At 43.2% G+C, this 17779-nt stretch overlaps 1 protein-coding gene across 3 annotated transcripts in view; it reads left to right on the top strand.

Moving 5' to 3' along the window:
* The window catches only part of KIAA1755 (KIAA1755 ortholog), a 109881-nt gene that overhangs the window by 73178 nt on the left and 18924 nt on the right, over window positions 1–17779 (top strand). For all 3 annotated transcript variants that reach the window (XM_043980444.1, XM_043980443.1, XM_043980442.1), the window contains 4 exons: window positions 2445–2531; window positions 8664–8780; window positions 13816–13914; window positions 15763–15911. In XM_043980444.1, the coding sequence (XP_043836379.1) occupies window positions 2445–2531; window positions 8664–8780; window positions 13816–13914; window positions 15763–15911 (452 nt within the window). The remainder of the gene's footprint in view (window positions 1–2444; window positions 2532–8663; window positions 8781–13815; window positions 13915–15762; window positions 15912–17779) is intronic.

Genomic DNA, 17779 nt, shown 5'->3' with positions numbered 1-17779 from the left:
AAATTAATTGGATTTTACAGTGCATTAAAAGAGGCATGGTGAAGGATGATTGATGGACCCGATGTTCTCTGCATCAAATTCATGTCATATTGAGGACAACTTAAAGGAAGTGGGAATGTTTTGTTTTGGGTTTTTTTTTTGGTTGGGCAATGAGGGTTAAGTGACTTGCCCAAGGTCACACAGCTAGTAAGTGTTAAGTGTCTGAGACCGGATTTGAACTCAGGTCCTCCTAACTCCAGGGCCGGTGCTCTATCCACTGTGCCACCTAGCTGCCCCCAAGGAACTAAGAATGTTTAAACCTCAGTAAGAGACATTTTAAAGGGAACGTGGTAAATGGCTTCAAGTATTTGGAGGGTTGTTATGAGAAGAAGGGATTAAACTAGTTCTGCTGGATGCCAGGAGACAGAACTAGGAGCAAAGGGATCAAGTTACAAGGAGGCAGATTTTAGCTCAATTTAAGAAAAGCTTCCTAATTAGAGCTGACCAGAAGTGGAATAGGCTCACCTGAAAGTCCCCCATCATTGGGTATCTTCCAACCCAAGAGTGGGTAATTTATCAGGTATGCTGTAGAAGGGATTCATGCTTCACACAGGAGTTGGACAAGATGCTTGCTGAGGTCTCTTCTACATCTGAGATCCTCTATGAGGCCTACAGGAGGGGAAGACTTAACCCTTACTCCTACACCCCAGCTGCCATCTTGCCCCTTCTCTGTCAACCTCTCCTCCTCTCATTTCATCACTCACAAAATATGTGTGGAGCTCCTTCTAGGCATAAAAATAGAATCAAATTGCTGAAAGGATCTTAGACCACCAACTCCAACCCCCTTATTTTAATAGAGAAGGAAACTGAGACTCAGAGAGGGGAGGGAACCCACCCAAGGTCAGACACAAAGCCACTACTAGAATATGTATCTTCATATTCCCTGCCACATGCTTCTGTGTTCAGTCCCCATAGTGAGCAATCACAATTTCTTTTCAACCTCAGTTTCCTCAGCTGTAAAGTGGGAATAATACCTCCCAGGGCTGTTGCAAGGAATATTTGCAAAATGCTTTGCAAACCTTCAAGCACTACCTTAATGCTAGTGATTATTATTATCTCATCACTGTGTAGATCACAGCCTGGCCATGCCTTCATATGCTGAGTAGCTCCTCCTTATAGGCCTCTTGGTTGCCATCACTGCAGAAGCAGAAGGAAGCCACACAGCTCTGAGGGCTGCCTTGTATTTTTATCTCTTCATGGTCACTATAGATAAAGAGTTCATCATCTGATGTCTAATCTGCTGCTTCTGGGTCTTTTCCCACCTAGCCTCTCTGGTTCTCAGGAAGCAGGTACAACCTGTCCTTGGGCCTATCACAGAGCCATAGAACTTGAGGGTCAGAGTGGCACCCATATCCAAAAGAAACTCCACAATAACACACCTGACCAGCAGTTTCCTGGAATGTGCTTAAAGACCTCCAAAGAAGGAGAGCCCATCCTGCCTTTGGAAGCTCAGATCGTTAGGAAGTTTTCCTGACCTCAAGACTAATTCTAACCCTTTTGAAATGTCCGTTAGAGTTAAGCAAGTCCAGGCTTTGTTCCACATGCCAGCCCTTCAAATACTTGAACCAAGTTATCATCCCCAGGATTCTTATCTTGTCCAAGCTAAATGTCCCCAAGCTTCTTCAAAAGAGCCTAATGTGGTGTGAGCTCAAGGGCCTCTCACCATGCTGGACTTTATCCAATTTATCAGTGTCCTTCCTAAAATGATGCCCAGGCCTGATCACAGTATTCCAGATAAGGTCTGAAAAGGGGAAACTATAGTCAGAACTAGCATAAATAAAAGTACATAGATATATATTGGCCAGGCCTGGAGTCAGGAAGACTCCTTTTCATGAGTTCAAATCTGGCCTCAGACACTTGGTAGCTGTGTGACCCTGGGCAAGTCATTTACCCCTGTTTGCCTCTGTTTGTTCATCTGCAAAATAAGCTGGAGAAGGAAATAGCAAACCACTCCAGTATCTTTGCCAAGAAAACTCCAAATAGGGTCATGAAGAGTAGAACATGACTGGAAAATGACTCAAAAAACTATATAATGACTTTTACCTTACCAAGTGTAAAATATGGGTGTGGGCGAGGGTTAACTGGAGATGACCTTAAGAGGGAGGCAGAGAATTACCCATCAATGGTCCAGACGTGCAAAGGCTTGGGAAATACTGATGTGGATTGGATTCCCATGAAATCTCAATAGAAAAAATTATAAAGGTCCTTTTCTAGCTCAACTTAATGACATAATGGATGTTTTTTGGTCCTTTCTTAGCAAATAGGGGACAGTTATGATCAGCCCATCACACAGCAGCCTCAACTCTGAGGTGCCTTCTTTCCCCTGTGTCCCACCTAAAGCTTCTGTGTGTAGGCCAGGGGAAGCAAAGTGAAAAGGGTGAATCTGAAGCTACTGTCTCCTATAGGCCTTGGCCCCAGCCTCCATTCATAGTTTGCTGCTCCTGGGGGAGAAGGAAGCTGCTACCCAGCTGGAGAAGGTACCAGGCATCCAGGTAAGAGCAAGAAGCATGAGGATTGGCCAAGGCAAGGGGAGAGGGGAAGAAAAGAGGTCTTGAACACAGCTCTCACTGCACTTGGTCCAGAGAAGAGAAAGCATTGTGGTGAGATCACTGCTCCTTTCTTATGATCACAGTGTGGAAGAGTGTGGGAATGAACATCCAGACATGGTCCTGTCTGTGTTCATTCTGTACCACTCCAGGAGAGGCTACTGGGAGAGCGTGTCTGTGTTTCCCTAGATGTCTGTAGAGGTTTATCTGCATGTGTGGATCTATGATTATATTCTGTGCTACCTTGGGGCTGGTACTCTGGAGTATGTTAGAAAAAAGGTCTAGTAGAATTGACATTCCCCACCTGGACTCCATTTCCCAGTACCTAGAAGCAAGCAAGTGGGCTAAGAGAATAGAAGGGAGGAATTGAAATTACTCCATTTCCCCCTCTTTCCATGTTCTCTCTGTCCTTCCCCAAACTTGCCAAATCCAGTCACCCTACAGTGACTGAGAATAGAAGCAGTAGGGAGTGAAACAGGAGGATTTGGGGGTGGGATGGGGTGAGAGATCCCAGAATAGTTATTCTTCACTTTAAAAAAGGTGAAATGAAACATATTTCAAGAAAAATGTGTCTATTAAGTAACACCTGTATGCTCAGTCCTGGATTCAGCTATGCTGGAGTGGTGGAACTTGGGGAAACAGAGGGAGGAAGGTGAGAATATAGGAAATATGGTCACTACCCTTAGAGAAGCCACTGTCTAATTGATCAGACAAAATGGACATAAGACAAAATAGATGAAAACATGAGATAATGAATGGTTAAGGGCCAGGATGATTGGTATAATACCTCACATAATAACTGTGGCACCAGAGGGCTTACAAAGAGTGCTCTACACAATCCTGTAAGGGAGACAGTGTAATCAATCAATCAATAAATGTTACTATGTTAGGCATGGTGCTAAGCCCTGGAAATACAAAAAGAAACAAAAGGCAGTCCCTGCCCTCAAGAAACTTACATTCTAAGGGGGAAGAAGACAAGACATAAAGACAGGATGAAGGGAGAGTGGATGGGGAATAGAGAAGGTACCCAGCCACAGGCATGATGGAGGAGTCCCGAGGGGTGTGGCTTGGTAAGAAATGAAGACATGGCTGCCCCCTTAAGTGGAGGTTCTGGAAGAGCTCTCTACCCTCCGATGGAAGGAAGGGCCCCAGAGACAGAGGGTGTGTATGAGGTATGAATTCCAGGGCTAAAGGCTGAGGGCCTTTCAGGTTTAGGGGGAGTGTATAAGAGCAGAGCACCAACAACCCCTGTCAGGCATAAAACTGTCCCTAGTATTCATCCCTTAGTACTGCTCTCCCTGACCATTTGACCTCCTGGTGTTAGATGCTGTCTGCCTACTGCATCCCAACCTGAACTGACCTACCTGGCCTTCACAAAATTTTAAGTCCTCATTATTCCAACCTGTACCCAAACAGGGGACACAGTCCCTTCTACTACTCTACTTAAACATCTTGGGTGATGGGGAGCTTACTACTTCCCAATTACTAATTATAGGGAAGTGATGCCTTTTATTGAGCTAAAATCTACCTCCTAATTCTGCCCTCTAGGGCCTAACAGAACAAATGTGAACCAGCTTCCCTATGACAGCCCCTCAAATACTTGAGGTCAGTGAACACCTACCCTCTAAATCCTTCCGTCTCCAAGCTAAACAGCCTTGGCTCTTTCAGCTGGTCCTGACATGGCATGGCCTCTGGCCTACTCACCACACTCATTACCCTCCTCTGTACTCCTTGTCACTGGCTCTCTCATGACTTAGCTCCCAAACTGAGCACAATACTCCAGTTTGACCAGCAGAGGACAGCAGAACTCCTCTCACTTCTCTTGTTTGGATACTGGTACCACTGTGATCACTGGAGAAGGAAATGGCAAACCACTCCAGCATCTTTGCCAAGAAAACTCCATGGACAGTTGGTCCAGGGGATCATGAAGAGTCAGACACGACCAAACAACTCAACAACCACCACCACCACTATGACCAGAGGATCACAGAACTGGAGGCAGAATGGATCTCAGAGGCCAGCTAGTCCAACTCCCTCATTTTAATGATTTTAACAGGTCCAATTCCATTGCCCCAACCCCTACCCCCGTGCCTCCAAGATAACTACAGGCTAGGGTACCCTCCCATACATTCTATAAGGCACAGTGTCTAGAAGGCTGGACTTGCAGTCAGGAAAACCTGGATTTAAAATCTACCACAGAAAACACCAGCCATAGGCAAGTCCCTTATCCTCTCAAACTCAGTTTCCTGAGCATCTCCTTTAACATCTACTTTACAGGCTTGTGAGGATTAAATGGGATAATGTTTGTAAAATGCTTTGTATACCTTAAAGTGCTATATCAGTGCTGAGTAAACCTTCTCTGAGTCCCTGTTATGTGCAAGATCTTCTGTGTGCTATATCACGAGGGAGTCAGAGATGAATAAGACAGGGTCCCTGTATGCATAGCGTCAGGGAAGATAGGGCCAAGAACCCAGTTCTTCCTGAAGCCGAGGAGAGAGAGGACACAGGTTCAAATCCTGGCTCAGCTACTTCTTATCTATATAAATTCAAATAAATCCCTTAATCTTTATCAGGCTCAGTTTTCTCATCTGTAAAACGAGGGGTTTGGGTTAGATGGACTCTTTTTTTTCCCTGAGGCAATGGGGGTTAAGTGACTTGCCCAGGGTCACACAGCTAGTAAGTGTCAAGTGTTTGAGGCTGGATTTGAACTAGGAGCTTCTGAATTCAAGGTCAGTACTTTATCCACTGCACCACCTAGCTGTCCCCCTTTTTTGTGGGGGGGAGGGGGTTAGATGGACTCTTAAGGTCTCCTCCAACTCTAAATCTATGGTCCTGAACAAGGATGGTCATCTCAGCCTCAAACTGCTTTTATGGGGCAGTGGATCGTGGATGTACTTTTCTTTCTCAAGGCTTCAGTTAATGTACTGCAGCCACCAGGGGTAACTCAATGTTTCCAAAAGAACAAGTCCCTTGTCCTTATTTCACTCCCCACATACATTATAGCAGCCATTCAGAGCCAGGCTGTGCATGGTGTTCTTTTAATGTGGCTCCCTTTAATTACCACCATATACCACCATAATGAGTGCACAAGCTCATGTTTCTGCTCTGCTCAGGAAAATGATTTAAAATGCCGCCATCTTTCTCGGGGGTTAGTAAACGTGCTGCGGCAGGCAAATTGTTACTTAGGGGACAGGCATATAAAAACACGGCAACAACTCCCTTCCTGGCTTCTGTCTGGGGATGTTCTAGGCACCCACCTCAAATCAAAACATCCAATGGATTTATTTGGCCTGTGAGCCTGCGATGCTCATCACTTGGTCCCCAGGGACAAAAGCTTCTTCCCATAAGATATGTCTTAGTGGGTGTCCCTTTCCTATAGCAGGATGATAGCAGGGGGTAGTGATCCAAAACAGCCAGGCTGATTACAGAGACCATGGGCTGATTGTAGCTGCCAGTCCCTAGTTTGTGAGAATTGCTGCTTTGTTATACTCCAACCCTCAACCTCCACCCTGGCCCTCATATGCCCCAGCCCGTTGCTTTTCTCATAGATTTAGAGTAGATACTATGCTCATTTCAGATGTCAAAGCTGAAAAGCACCTTAGAACAGAGAATGTAAGAGTTGAACAGAATTTTAGAATGTAGAACAAAGAATGTGAGAACTGGAAGAGATTTTGGAGTATAGAATAAATAAGAAGTAAATACATGGGGGGCAGTTAGGTGGTGCAGTGGATAAAGCACCGGCCCTGGATTCAGGAGTACCTGAGTTTAAATCCGGCCTCAGACACTTGACACTTACTAGCTGTGTGACCCTGGGCAAGTCACTTAACCCCCATTTCCCTGCAATAAAAAAAAGAAAGAAAGAAATACATGAATGGATGAATGAATAAATTATATATACACATATGTGTGTATATATGTATGTGTGCCCACATCAGTGCTGAAAGGGACCTTAAAGCTCATCTAATCCAACCTGCCAGTTTTACAAGGATGAAAATTGAGGCTCAGAGAGGGGATGTAACTTGCTCAAGATTATATTGCCAAAAAAAAGCAGAATTAGCTTCTCTGACCCCATAGACTAAGAGCCAGAAGGGGCCTTAGAGGCCATAGAGTCCAACTCCTCATTTTACAGATGAGGAGACTGAGACCCAGAGAGTTTAAGTGACTTGCCAGGGGTCCCACAAATAATAAGCATCAGAAGTAGGCGTTGAACCCGTTCCTCTGACTTTAAAGTCAGTCTTCTTTACACAATGCCATGTTGCCTCTCCAATGCTACGCTCTTTCCACTATCAAATGAGATAACTGTAAAGTGCCTGGCATATAGTAAGCACCATATAAATTTTAATCATTATCATGACACTCGTAGGAAAGCCAAGATTTGGACCTCATTCAGTAACACTGCATTCCTATCGATGGTTGGTCAGCACCCTTCCCTACATTCCATATAGAGCAGGGGCTCTTACCAGAGGGTCCATGATTTTTTTAAATATATATTATATTTTTAAATATTCTTTATTTCAATGTAATTGGTTTCTTTTGTCATACTAAGTATTTTATTTTCTGCATTAAAAGCATTATTTTAGCAAATTGCCAAAGGGGGTTATGACATGTAAAAGATTTAGAAGCCCTGCTATAGAGCATCATAGACTTAGAGCTCTAAGGGTCATTTAGTCCACCACCACTCCTCATTTTATAGTTGAGGAAACAGGTCTAGAAGGCTAAATGACTTGCAAAGGATTACAAAGGTAGTAAATACCTGAAGTGGGATTTGAACCCAGGTCTTCTGACTGCTCTTTCTATTGTATCAACCTGAATTGGGGGTCCACACATGGTTAATATTATTATTGGTAAGAATCTACACCTCCAGGGGCATTAGGTGGTACAATAGATAAAGTACTGACCGTGGATTCAGGAGTATCTGAGTTCAAATCTGGCCTCAGACACTTGACACTAGCTGTGTGACCTTGGGCAAGTCACTTAACCCTCATTGCCCTGCAAAAAAATAAAATAAAAATAAAATGTTTATTGGGGCAGCTAGGTGGCGCAGTGGATAAAACACCAGCCCTGGATTCAGGAGGACCTGAGTTCAAAGCCAGCCTCAGACACTTGACACTTACTAGCTGTGTGACCCTGGGCAAGTCACTTAACCCTCATTGCCCTGCAAAAAAAAAAAAAAAAAATTAATTAATTTTAAAAAAGAATCTACCCCTCCAGCATCCACTATAGCCCTAAAGGAAAAGAGTTGGAACCTCTGTCTTGTCACTTTTAAAGATTGCCACCCTCTTTTCAAATAAACACATAGGCTTATAAATGTGCTTCTTTGAAACTGGTGAAGAGAATGGATAAAAAGCAAACAAACAGAACCATCCCAAAATGGAATCAGTCACTGTAGTTTTCCATCAGTCAATCAATCATTAAACATGAGGCATTTAGCAAAACCGTATGTCAATTTGTTGGGAATGGATGTTATGGACAGAACTCATGCTTCAGGTAGAGACTGGACCAGATGTCCTCCGAAATCTCTTCCAACCCTGAGATTCTATGACTCCATCCATGGTTCCATGAAATTAGAGTCATTTGAACGGAGTTCTGGGACTAGATTTTTTTAAAAAGGCAGTGTGGTGTAATGGCCTGAGAACTGGCTTTTCTGTCACAGGATCTGGTTTTGAATTCTGGCTCTAATGCTTGGGAACTATATTGTTGTTGTTGTTGTTACTAGCTGCATGACCTCAACAAGTATTTAGAGAAGCCACTTTCCCTCCCCCAGCCTTCATTTTCTCATTTTTAAAATGACTGGAGTTAGACAAGATGGTCTTCAAGGTCCCTTCCAACTTTAAATCCAATGATCTAATACCTATGGGGAGGAAGAAGACTGGGTAGGTGTGGAGTAATGTAGGTATGGAATAAGGAAGGAGGGCAGGTTGGGAGAGCTAAGTCCTTCTGTCAAAGTGAAAGACAAGGTTAGAGCAGCAGCCCAGAAAGGAAGGGTGGAATAGAAAGGGATTTCATTGCCTGACACAAGCTCCAGGACTCATCCATGCTCTTTATATCTAATATCTTCTTTAATTTCTCCTCACCCAGGTGGAGGTGCTGACATCCCTGAAAGCCCTAAGCCGCTACGTGGACCAGAACCAGCTGACCCCAGACCTGGAAGGCTCCTTCCCATACTGCCACAGTCAGTGGGTTCAGTTCTTCCAGGTATTTACAATCATGGCCTTTAGTCTTCTCCCCTTTGCCTTCCTCCTTAAAAGAGCTGACTTATTCCAACCAAAGAGAAGACCCCTCTGGAAAGTTCATAACTACTTTGGGATTCTGACCCTATGTAGAATACGGAGAAGGGAACACAGATAACTAAGATATGATCTCTGCCTTCAGTTCAATTTTATATTTATTAAGCATCAACTATAAATGGGGTTCTATGTCAGGATACAAAAATTTTTAAATTATACAGTCCCTGCCCTTGAGCAACTGAGAGTTGTAAGCCACTGCACATTCTAATGGGGGGGGGGGGTGGCAGCTAGGTGGCAAAGTGGATAAAGCACCTGCCCTGGATTCAGGAGAACCTGAGTTTAAATATGGCTTCAGACACTTGACGCTTACCAGCTGTGTGAACCCTAGGCAAGTCAGTGAACCCTAGGCAAGTCACTTAACCCTCATTGCCCTGGGAAAAAAAGGAAAAAAAAGATGTGAAAAACATTCTAATAAGGGGATAATGGCAAGAACACAGGAAGTATAATACAAAGTAGAGTGTGACAGGATCCAAAGAAAAATCCAGAGAAAGAGTTCAAGGAAAACTATAATGAGAAAGAAAACACTTTGATTGAAAGCCCAGCCCTCTTTGGAGAAGTCATTCCATCCTGCTTCACATTTTCCAGGGGAACAGCTTGGCCATCAGGGCAATATATACTCTTGCTTGGAAATCTAATGATTTGGCTATTGCCAGTCCTAAGGGAAAGGTACTGACCCCAAGGATCAAAGATTTAGGGCCAAATGTACTCTAGAGGTCACCAAGTTCAACCCATTTTATGGGTAAGGGAACTGAGGCACAGAGAGGTACTTATATAAGACACACAGCTAGCAAGTATTTGAGATTGGATTTGAATCCAGTTCTTTGCACACAGTTGACGGGGTGGAGAGGAATAGAGAAGGTTGCATGGAGGAGGTGGAACCTGACAGAGCCTTGAAGGAATAAGAAAAGGATTTGTCCAGGTGGTGAGGAAGAGTCTACATCCCAGACGGATGTCCCACACAAATGAGCAAAGGTGGGAGAAGGCTACTCATCCAACATAATGAGAAGCTCAATCATGTTGTTAAGGGGGTGGTGAAATAATGAAATGAAATAATGAAAAGAATGAAATAAGGCTGGAAAGATAGGTCAGAGCAAGATTATGGAGGGCTTAAATGCTGAGGGTAAAGAATTTGCATTTTATCTTAGGAGCAATAGGGAGCCACTGAGATTTTTTGAGAAGGGGAACACATCATCATATCTGTGCCTTATGAGGATCATTTTGGCAGTCTGAAGTCTGGGGAACTTAAGATATGTCTGTGAATTGCAATGATACAAAGTAGGGTTGTAAAGCTGTAATAAGTGTGTTAAAAACACAGAACTGTGAGAAAGCAGAAGGAGAGGGAGTGTATTTAACTGGGTAGGCTTCCTGGAGGTCTGGAAGAGCCAGCAGGAAATGATCAGGCAAAGTTGGAGAGGAATGAGAGACAAAGTGCATTCCAGGAAAAAAAAAAACCATGGGCAAAGGCGTGGGAGCAGAAAAGTAGAAGGGTTCAAGGAACACTGAGTATTCCTGTTTGGCTCTAACATAGGCTATGGAAAGAGGAACCATGGAAAAGAAGGCCATGTAACCAGGGGCTCTCTGGGATGTGATCATAACAGGAACTTGGAGCACCGCTGTTATCCTAGATAGTAAAGGGAAGAAGCCACTGTTTGGTCTCCCGGGGACTAGCCCAGCCCACTGTGGGGAAGTCATTCCATCCTGCTTTTCATTTTCCAGGAGAACAGCTTGACCATTAGAGCAACATGTACTCTTGCTTGGAAATCTAATGATTTGGCTGTTGCTAGTTCTCCAAATCCAACTCCATCATTTTATGTATAAGGGAACTGAGGCACAGAGAGACACTTATATAAGTGACTTGTCCAGAGTCGCAAAGCTAGTAAGTATCTGAGGTAGGATTTGAATCCAGTTCTTCCGCACTCTAAATCCAGTCCTTTCGACACCCCCTTTCAAAGCATTTCCTCAAAGCCTTTAGAACCTACCATCTTATAGAATTATAGGATTTAGAGCTGGAAGGGAATGGCCTTTAGAAATCTTCTCTTTCTTTTTTTGGTTTTTTGTTTGTTTTTTGCAGAGGCAATTGGGGTTAAGTGACTTGCCCAGGGTCACACAGCTAGTAAGTATTAAGTGTCTGAGGCTGGCTTTAAACTCAGGTCCTCCGGAATCCAGGGCCGGTGCTCTATCCACTGTGCCACCTAGCTGCCCCCAGAAATCTTCTCTTTCAACCTCTCTCACTTGACAGATGAGGCCCAGAAACAATAAGTCATTTGACCAAAGTCACCTAAGTGATAAATAGCAGAGCCAGAACTTAAACTCAGATCCTGACTCCAAATACAGTGCTGTTTCTAATAGGCCACATTATTGCCCTTGTCAAGCATGAGACCCTGACAATTAAGACATGGTGCCACCCTTCGCAGAATTTCTAGTCTCATAGGGATAGATGAGACATGAACTCTCCTACTGGTTTGGGCAGCATCAGGGAAGCCAGCTAGGATGATGGAGACTAGGATAGAATCAAAGTCTATCAGGGGCTGAGCAGGAGGTGATTGCTAGCCTCTACCCAACCCCTCAGTAAGTTTGTGTCTTTCTCTCTGGAAGTTTGTTTTTTCAGGGTATCCCAGTGCTTACTCCAAGAGAGACTACACTGTATGGTATAACCCCCAAAGGTTAGATGACCACTTGCCAGGGATATTCTATCATACCTGTTCAAACACATGTTGGCCCAGATGCCCTCTGAAGTCCCTTCCAACTCAGAGGAAGGTCTGCGATTCTGTGTAGTGGTAAGTCCACTACAGTCTTCTGGGAATCAGGAGAGCTAGGTCCTAGTGGGTCTGCCAGCAACTCTGCAAAGTGGTCTTGGGCAAGTTTCCTTCCCTCTCTGAGCCTCAGTTTCCTTATCTGTGAAACTGGGATAATCATACCTGCACTATGGACCTCACAGTGTTGTTCTTATGGATCAAGTGAGATAAGGGATAGGAAAGTGCTTTGTAAACTGTAAAGCACCATAGCAATGTAAGCTGTTGTTAGCTGGGTCTTGCAGAGATAACTATCAGTTACATTATAATGTGCAATAATACAATTTGAGAGGCAATAAGATACAGTGGAAAAGGCCCTGGACCTGGAATCAGATGACCGAGATTTGAATCCTGTCTCTGCTACCTTCAGTAAATCACTTAAGCTCTCAAAGCCTGAGTTTCTTCATGTCTAAAATGAAGGGGGTTGAACTAGATGATGTCTGAAGTCCCTTCCAGCTCTAAATAGATTTAGAGCAAGGTAGCTATAAATACATACAAACACACATACACACACAGGGCAAGGTGGCAATATACATATACACACATGTATATGCGTATGTGTATATGTATATGTGTGTATATGTGTAAATATGTGTGTATATATGTGTGTATATGTATATGTGTAAATATGTATGTGTATATGTATGCGTATGCATGTGTATATGTGTGTATACATATATGTGTGTGTGTGTGTATATATCAAGGTAGCACAGTAGATAGAATGTTGGACCTGAAGGAAGGAAAACTCATTTTCATGAGTTACCATCTGTGTGATCCTGGGCAGGTCTCTTAACCCTGTTTTCTTCAATTCCTCATCAGTAAAACGAGCTACAGAAGAAAATGGTAAACGACTATAATAACTGCCAAGAAAGTCCTATATGGGGTCACAAAGAATTGAATATGACTGAAACAACAACATACTATGTGTGTGCATGTGTGTGTGTATACACATACATACACACATATATGTATATGCACACAATACATTTACATGCATGTGCATATGCCTATATACACATATAAACATATACATATACATATATATATACACACATCATATGCAATTGGTGTGCACTAGAACCTTTCCCAATAAATATGAATCAGGCTAAATAAATGAATAAATGAATGAATGAATGGATGGATAGACAGACAGATAAAGCTATGTTCCTATGACCCAGCAATCCTTTTGTTGCAATTTACCAATAATGACTTGCCCTCCAGAAGCAGCACAAATATCTATCAAGATATGGGAGTCATGTCTCAAGATTATAGGATAATATATAGAAAGAAAAAATCCTATGCCTGTCCTGTGTCCACAAGGCATTCCAAAATTGGGAAGCCAGTTTACTGGGTGCATCCCCTATGAAGAATGTGATGAAGAATTGATTATTAGATTGTAAACTCTCTGAATGCAGATACTATGTTGTTTTTCCATCTTTGTCTTCCACCTGCCTTGCAAACAGCTGGCATTTAATTAATCTTTTTTGAATTAACATGAATGAGAATCACAGGATTTGAAGGGTTGAGATTTTCTGGTTGAATGGGGTACTCCCATTGATGAGACCCCAGCTCCATGGAAACAATGAAGAAGGTTATAATAATTGAGACCAGAATAATTGCAGACACTAGAAGGGGACTTTCAATTTTTTTTCAAAAGGTTTTTCATATCCATTATCTCTTTTTTATCCTCATGACCACAATGTGCAAGAGAAGTAGGGCAGGAATTGGACTGTATCCACTTTATGAGTCAACAAAGGCACAGGAATGTTGTTTGACAACTTGGAAAACTGGCCCCTAGAACCTAGATTTCCTGACTCTCAAAACAGGGTTCTGTGTACACTGATGCTAAAATCATTCTCAGGCAGCATGAGAGAGCTCACATAACCTCACTGATGCCCAAAGGACTGCAGGAAAAGCCTATATCTGCTTATAAACTCTCTGCCTTCTCCAATCCACAAAAATGTTATTAAGAACTTGCTGACAATGTGTGAGGCTCTATGCCAAGGCCCTGGGGTTACAGAGAAAGGCAAAAACCATCCCTAACCTCAAGGAACTTCTATTCTACTGTAACTCCACTCTCAGTTCTATGCTTTCCTTCCACCCTCCAAGCAAAGCACTAACTGCCATCTCCTTGGGACCTCTTTCTTCCAGAGGGTGGACCCCTTCCTGACTGAACTCCACAAGGTTTCCACACTGCTCCAAGATGCCATCCAGGAATTTGAGAAGGGCAAGCCCCCCAAGGGAGTACAGGTGAGCACAAGAAGTAAAATGAGGGGGGCAGGGAGCAAGCCCTACCTAGAGCCTCATAGTTTTTGCATTACCTAATTATTTACATGGGGCATTGCTGTCCCTATCTTACAGAGGAGGAAGCTGAGCCCCCCAAAAGGCAATGATATATGACTTAGCCAAGGGCAAGTTGGTGACAGACCCTTTGTCTCCAGTCTGCTGTCCCCAGAGCAGGCAGCTAGCCAGTGTCTTCTCCCTTCTGCCTGACAGTTTGCAGATCCCCAGGTGTGGCAGACGGTGCAGGTTTGAACTGAGTCTTCCAGATGTTCAAGACCTTATAGAATGAGCTGTAGACCAGTGGCACTTTTTTTCATGCTCAATGAAAACTGATGAGTTGACTGCATTTGGAAAGACCCCAGGGGCCACCGAAGACTTTTCATCTGGCCCTGGGAAGCTTAAGGTCCCCAAAGAAGAATCATGCCAGTGCCAGTTCAGCAGATTGGTCATTATTAAACTTTTATATCCATGATCTCATTCAACCCTCATGACAAGCACTGTGCCAAGAGCTGTGTCAGGAACACAGAGGTATAAGCCATACGCTCTGCTCAGAGCTCAGCCTACTGGAAAGACAAGACTAAGAAATATAAGAAAAGGAAAAAGCACAGAATTTGGAACTCAACACTTTAAAATGTTTATGATTTCTAAAAACATTAAATAAACAAATAAATAAAAGGAAAGGGAAAAGGCCAAGATCACCCAGCTAATAACTAATGTTAAAAAGTGACCAGGGGGCAGCTAGATGGCCCAGTCAATAGAGCACCGGCCCTGGATTCAGGAGTACCTGAATTCAAATCCGACCTCAGACACTTAACACTTACTAGCTGTGTGACCCTGGGCAAGTCACTTAACCCCAATTGCCTCACCAAAAAAAAAAAGTGACCAGGCTCAGGGCTCCAGGTCCAAAGTACTTTTAATAATAACAGTTGACATTTACATAGTACATGAAGGTTTATAAAGCATTTTCTGTACATTATCCCATTTGATCCTCACAACATGTCTGTGAGGTAGGTACTATTATCATTCTGATTTTACATATATGGAACCTGAGACCCATAGAAACACAGAGTCTGGAGTCACAGAGCAAGAAATGTGGTAAAATGAAAAAAAAAAAACCCAGCAGATTAACAATTAGGAAGACCCAAGTTTGAATCTCTCCTCAGACTTTTACTAGTTGTGTAACCCTGCATAAGTCATTTAACCTCTGTATGCCTCAGTTTCCTCATTTGTAAAATGGGGGTTCAAGACTACCTACCTCAAAATTGTGAGGATCTAATGAGATTTTATATTTATATATACATACATGTATATGTATATTTATATATACACACGCATATATATACATACATACACATATATATGTGTGTATAAAATGCTTTGTAACCTTGCACTATTTGAATACAGCTCTTATATCAACTTGAATTAACAAAGAGGCAGTTAGGTTGCACAGTGAATAAAGCACTGGGCTTAGAATTAGGGAGACTCATCTTCATGAGTTCTAATCCAGCTTGACATTTATTCACTATGTGACCCCAGTCAAGTCACTTAACCCTGTTTGCCTCAGTTCCTCATCTGTAAAAATTAGCTGGACAAGGAAATGGCAAAACACTCCGGTATCCTTGCCAAGAAAACTTCAAATAAGGTCACGAAGAGTCAGCCATAACTGAAAAACTGAATAACAAGACCAATGTTCCCCCCCCCCACCACCAAAAAAACAGCCTGGGTACACCTCTAGAGTCCAAGTCCATGGACTGAGAAAGGTGGTAGGATTGCCAAGCCTGAACTTGACTTTGATGCCTCCCCATTTCCCTGCAGGAGGCAGCTCAGAACATGACCAAATACAAAAAGATGATGGAGACTGTGCTTAGTGATGCCCAGCTGGTGAGTCTACAAAGAGAAGGGGGAGCCACCTTAGCCAGGCTCAGGAAGGAAGCCTGCAAGCTTGGCCACTCACAGGATGTCAGGTATGGCAATTCCTGGAACAGGTGTCTCCCTTTACCTCCAGGGTTAGAGGAGCAGCAGGGGCACCTGGCCCCTCCTTGCTCAAGACCTACTGTCCTTCTTGGTTCTCCCTTAGCTCTACACAATTTGTTGAGTCAGAGATGGCAGAGGAACATGAAACTGTCATTGTGTTTCATTATAACCTATGGACTGCCTACCAGGGACCACAACTCTATGCTAGTAAAACCAGTTGGTCATATTTATGTATCCATAGGCCAATGTGGAATGATCTGAGTGGTGTTGCCAAAAACCTCAATGCCCAAAAGTGACTTCACTACCCAGAAGGACCTCAGCCCACCAACTGTCACAAAGCCTAACATGCCAACATAAAATACATGATCGTAGAATTATAGGTTTAGAGTAAAAGGGACATTTGGATCTGGAACATAGAAGGCAGAGCTGGAAGGGAGCCTACAATAGAGTATGTCCGATCTCCAGTGGACCTTAGGCTATAAATATAACCAGAGCTGGACTAGACCTTAGACTGTGGATCACAGACCATAAAATCATGTGTTTAGAGATGGAAGGGTCCTTAAAATAGAAAATGTAGATTGTTAGAGCTCAAAGGGACCTGAAATAGAGAAAGTTGCTGACCAGAGCTGGAACTGAATGAATGAATTTTTAAAAGCACTTTTTAAGTGCTTACTGCGTGCCAAGCACTATACCTGAGCACTGGAGAGACAAAGAGAAAAAGAAAACAGTTGCTGCCATCCAATGATTCACAGTTTAATTGGGGGAAACAACAACTGTGGTAGAATATCACTACAGGATAGATGGTCCTAAGGATAGAGCTAAAGGTCAGATGACAAAGCCTGGGGACCCTCAGGATGCATCAAGGTGTCTGTCCCAAAAGACAAGAACACCACCATTTGGAAGCAGGGAATGGGCCTAAAGATCAGAGTAGAGAGAAGATTCTGGGTTCCTTCTAGTAGGAGTGGATATGAGGAAGGATTCAGTATACAGCTGAGACGAGAAAGGGGGAATAGGACTTTGGCAGGAAAATAGGAGAGGTAAAAGAGGATCCTTTTGGTTCTAGCTCTGTCTGGGACTCTCCAAGCACCCCCAGAGGGCCTCTGAGATGGCTTGGGAGGAGGTAAGGGTCTAGCTTAGTCTCACTTCTGGCCAATTATAATATAGCTCAGACCATAGATCATGGAATATAGAACTGATCACAGGATCATAGATTTAGACCTTGAAGAGACCATAGAAATTATTTAATTCAACTCTTATTTTATAAATGAGGAAACAGTACCAAAGAAGTAAAGTTATTTGTCCCATATCACACAGCTAGTGAGTGGCATAGCTTAGAATTCCAAACTAGGGCCTTGTATTCCAAATCCAGTGGTTTTTCTCCCCACAGTGTATCACATTGTCCTACATCAGAGCTGGAACAGTCTTTGGAAACTGCCTTGCTTGTATCTTCATATCCTCAGAACCTAGCCAGTGCCTTGCTCCTAGGAGCTAGTTAATAATTTTTCCCATAATTTGTTTAATTTAATGTCAAAACATCTAATGTCAGAAATGAAAAGGACCTAAGAGGGGGCGGCTAGATGGCGCAGTGAATAAAGCACCGGCCCTGGATTCAGGAGTACCTGAGTTCAAATCCGGCCTCAGACACTTGACACTTACTAGCTGTGTGACCCTGGGCAAGTCACTTAACCCCCATTGCCCTGCAAAAAAAAAAAAAGAAAGAAAGAAAGAAAAGGACCTAAGAATATAGACTGTCAGAGCTAAGTGACTTAGAAGTCACTAGATCTAATTCCCTCCCTTTATGAAACAAGGAAACTAAGGCCCAGAGAGAGTATAAGGCTTGCCTAAGGGTACCCAACTA

This window comes from Dromiciops gliroides, chromosome 2 (assembly GCF_019393635.1).
Source record: "Dromiciops gliroides isolate mDroGli1 chromosome 2, mDroGli1.pri, whole genome shotgun sequence".
Taxonomy (NCBI): Eukaryota; Metazoa; Chordata; class Mammalia; order Microbiotheria; family Microbiotheriidae; genus Dromiciops; species Dromiciops gliroides.
This window is presented reverse-complemented; position numbering and strand designations above follow the sequence as displayed.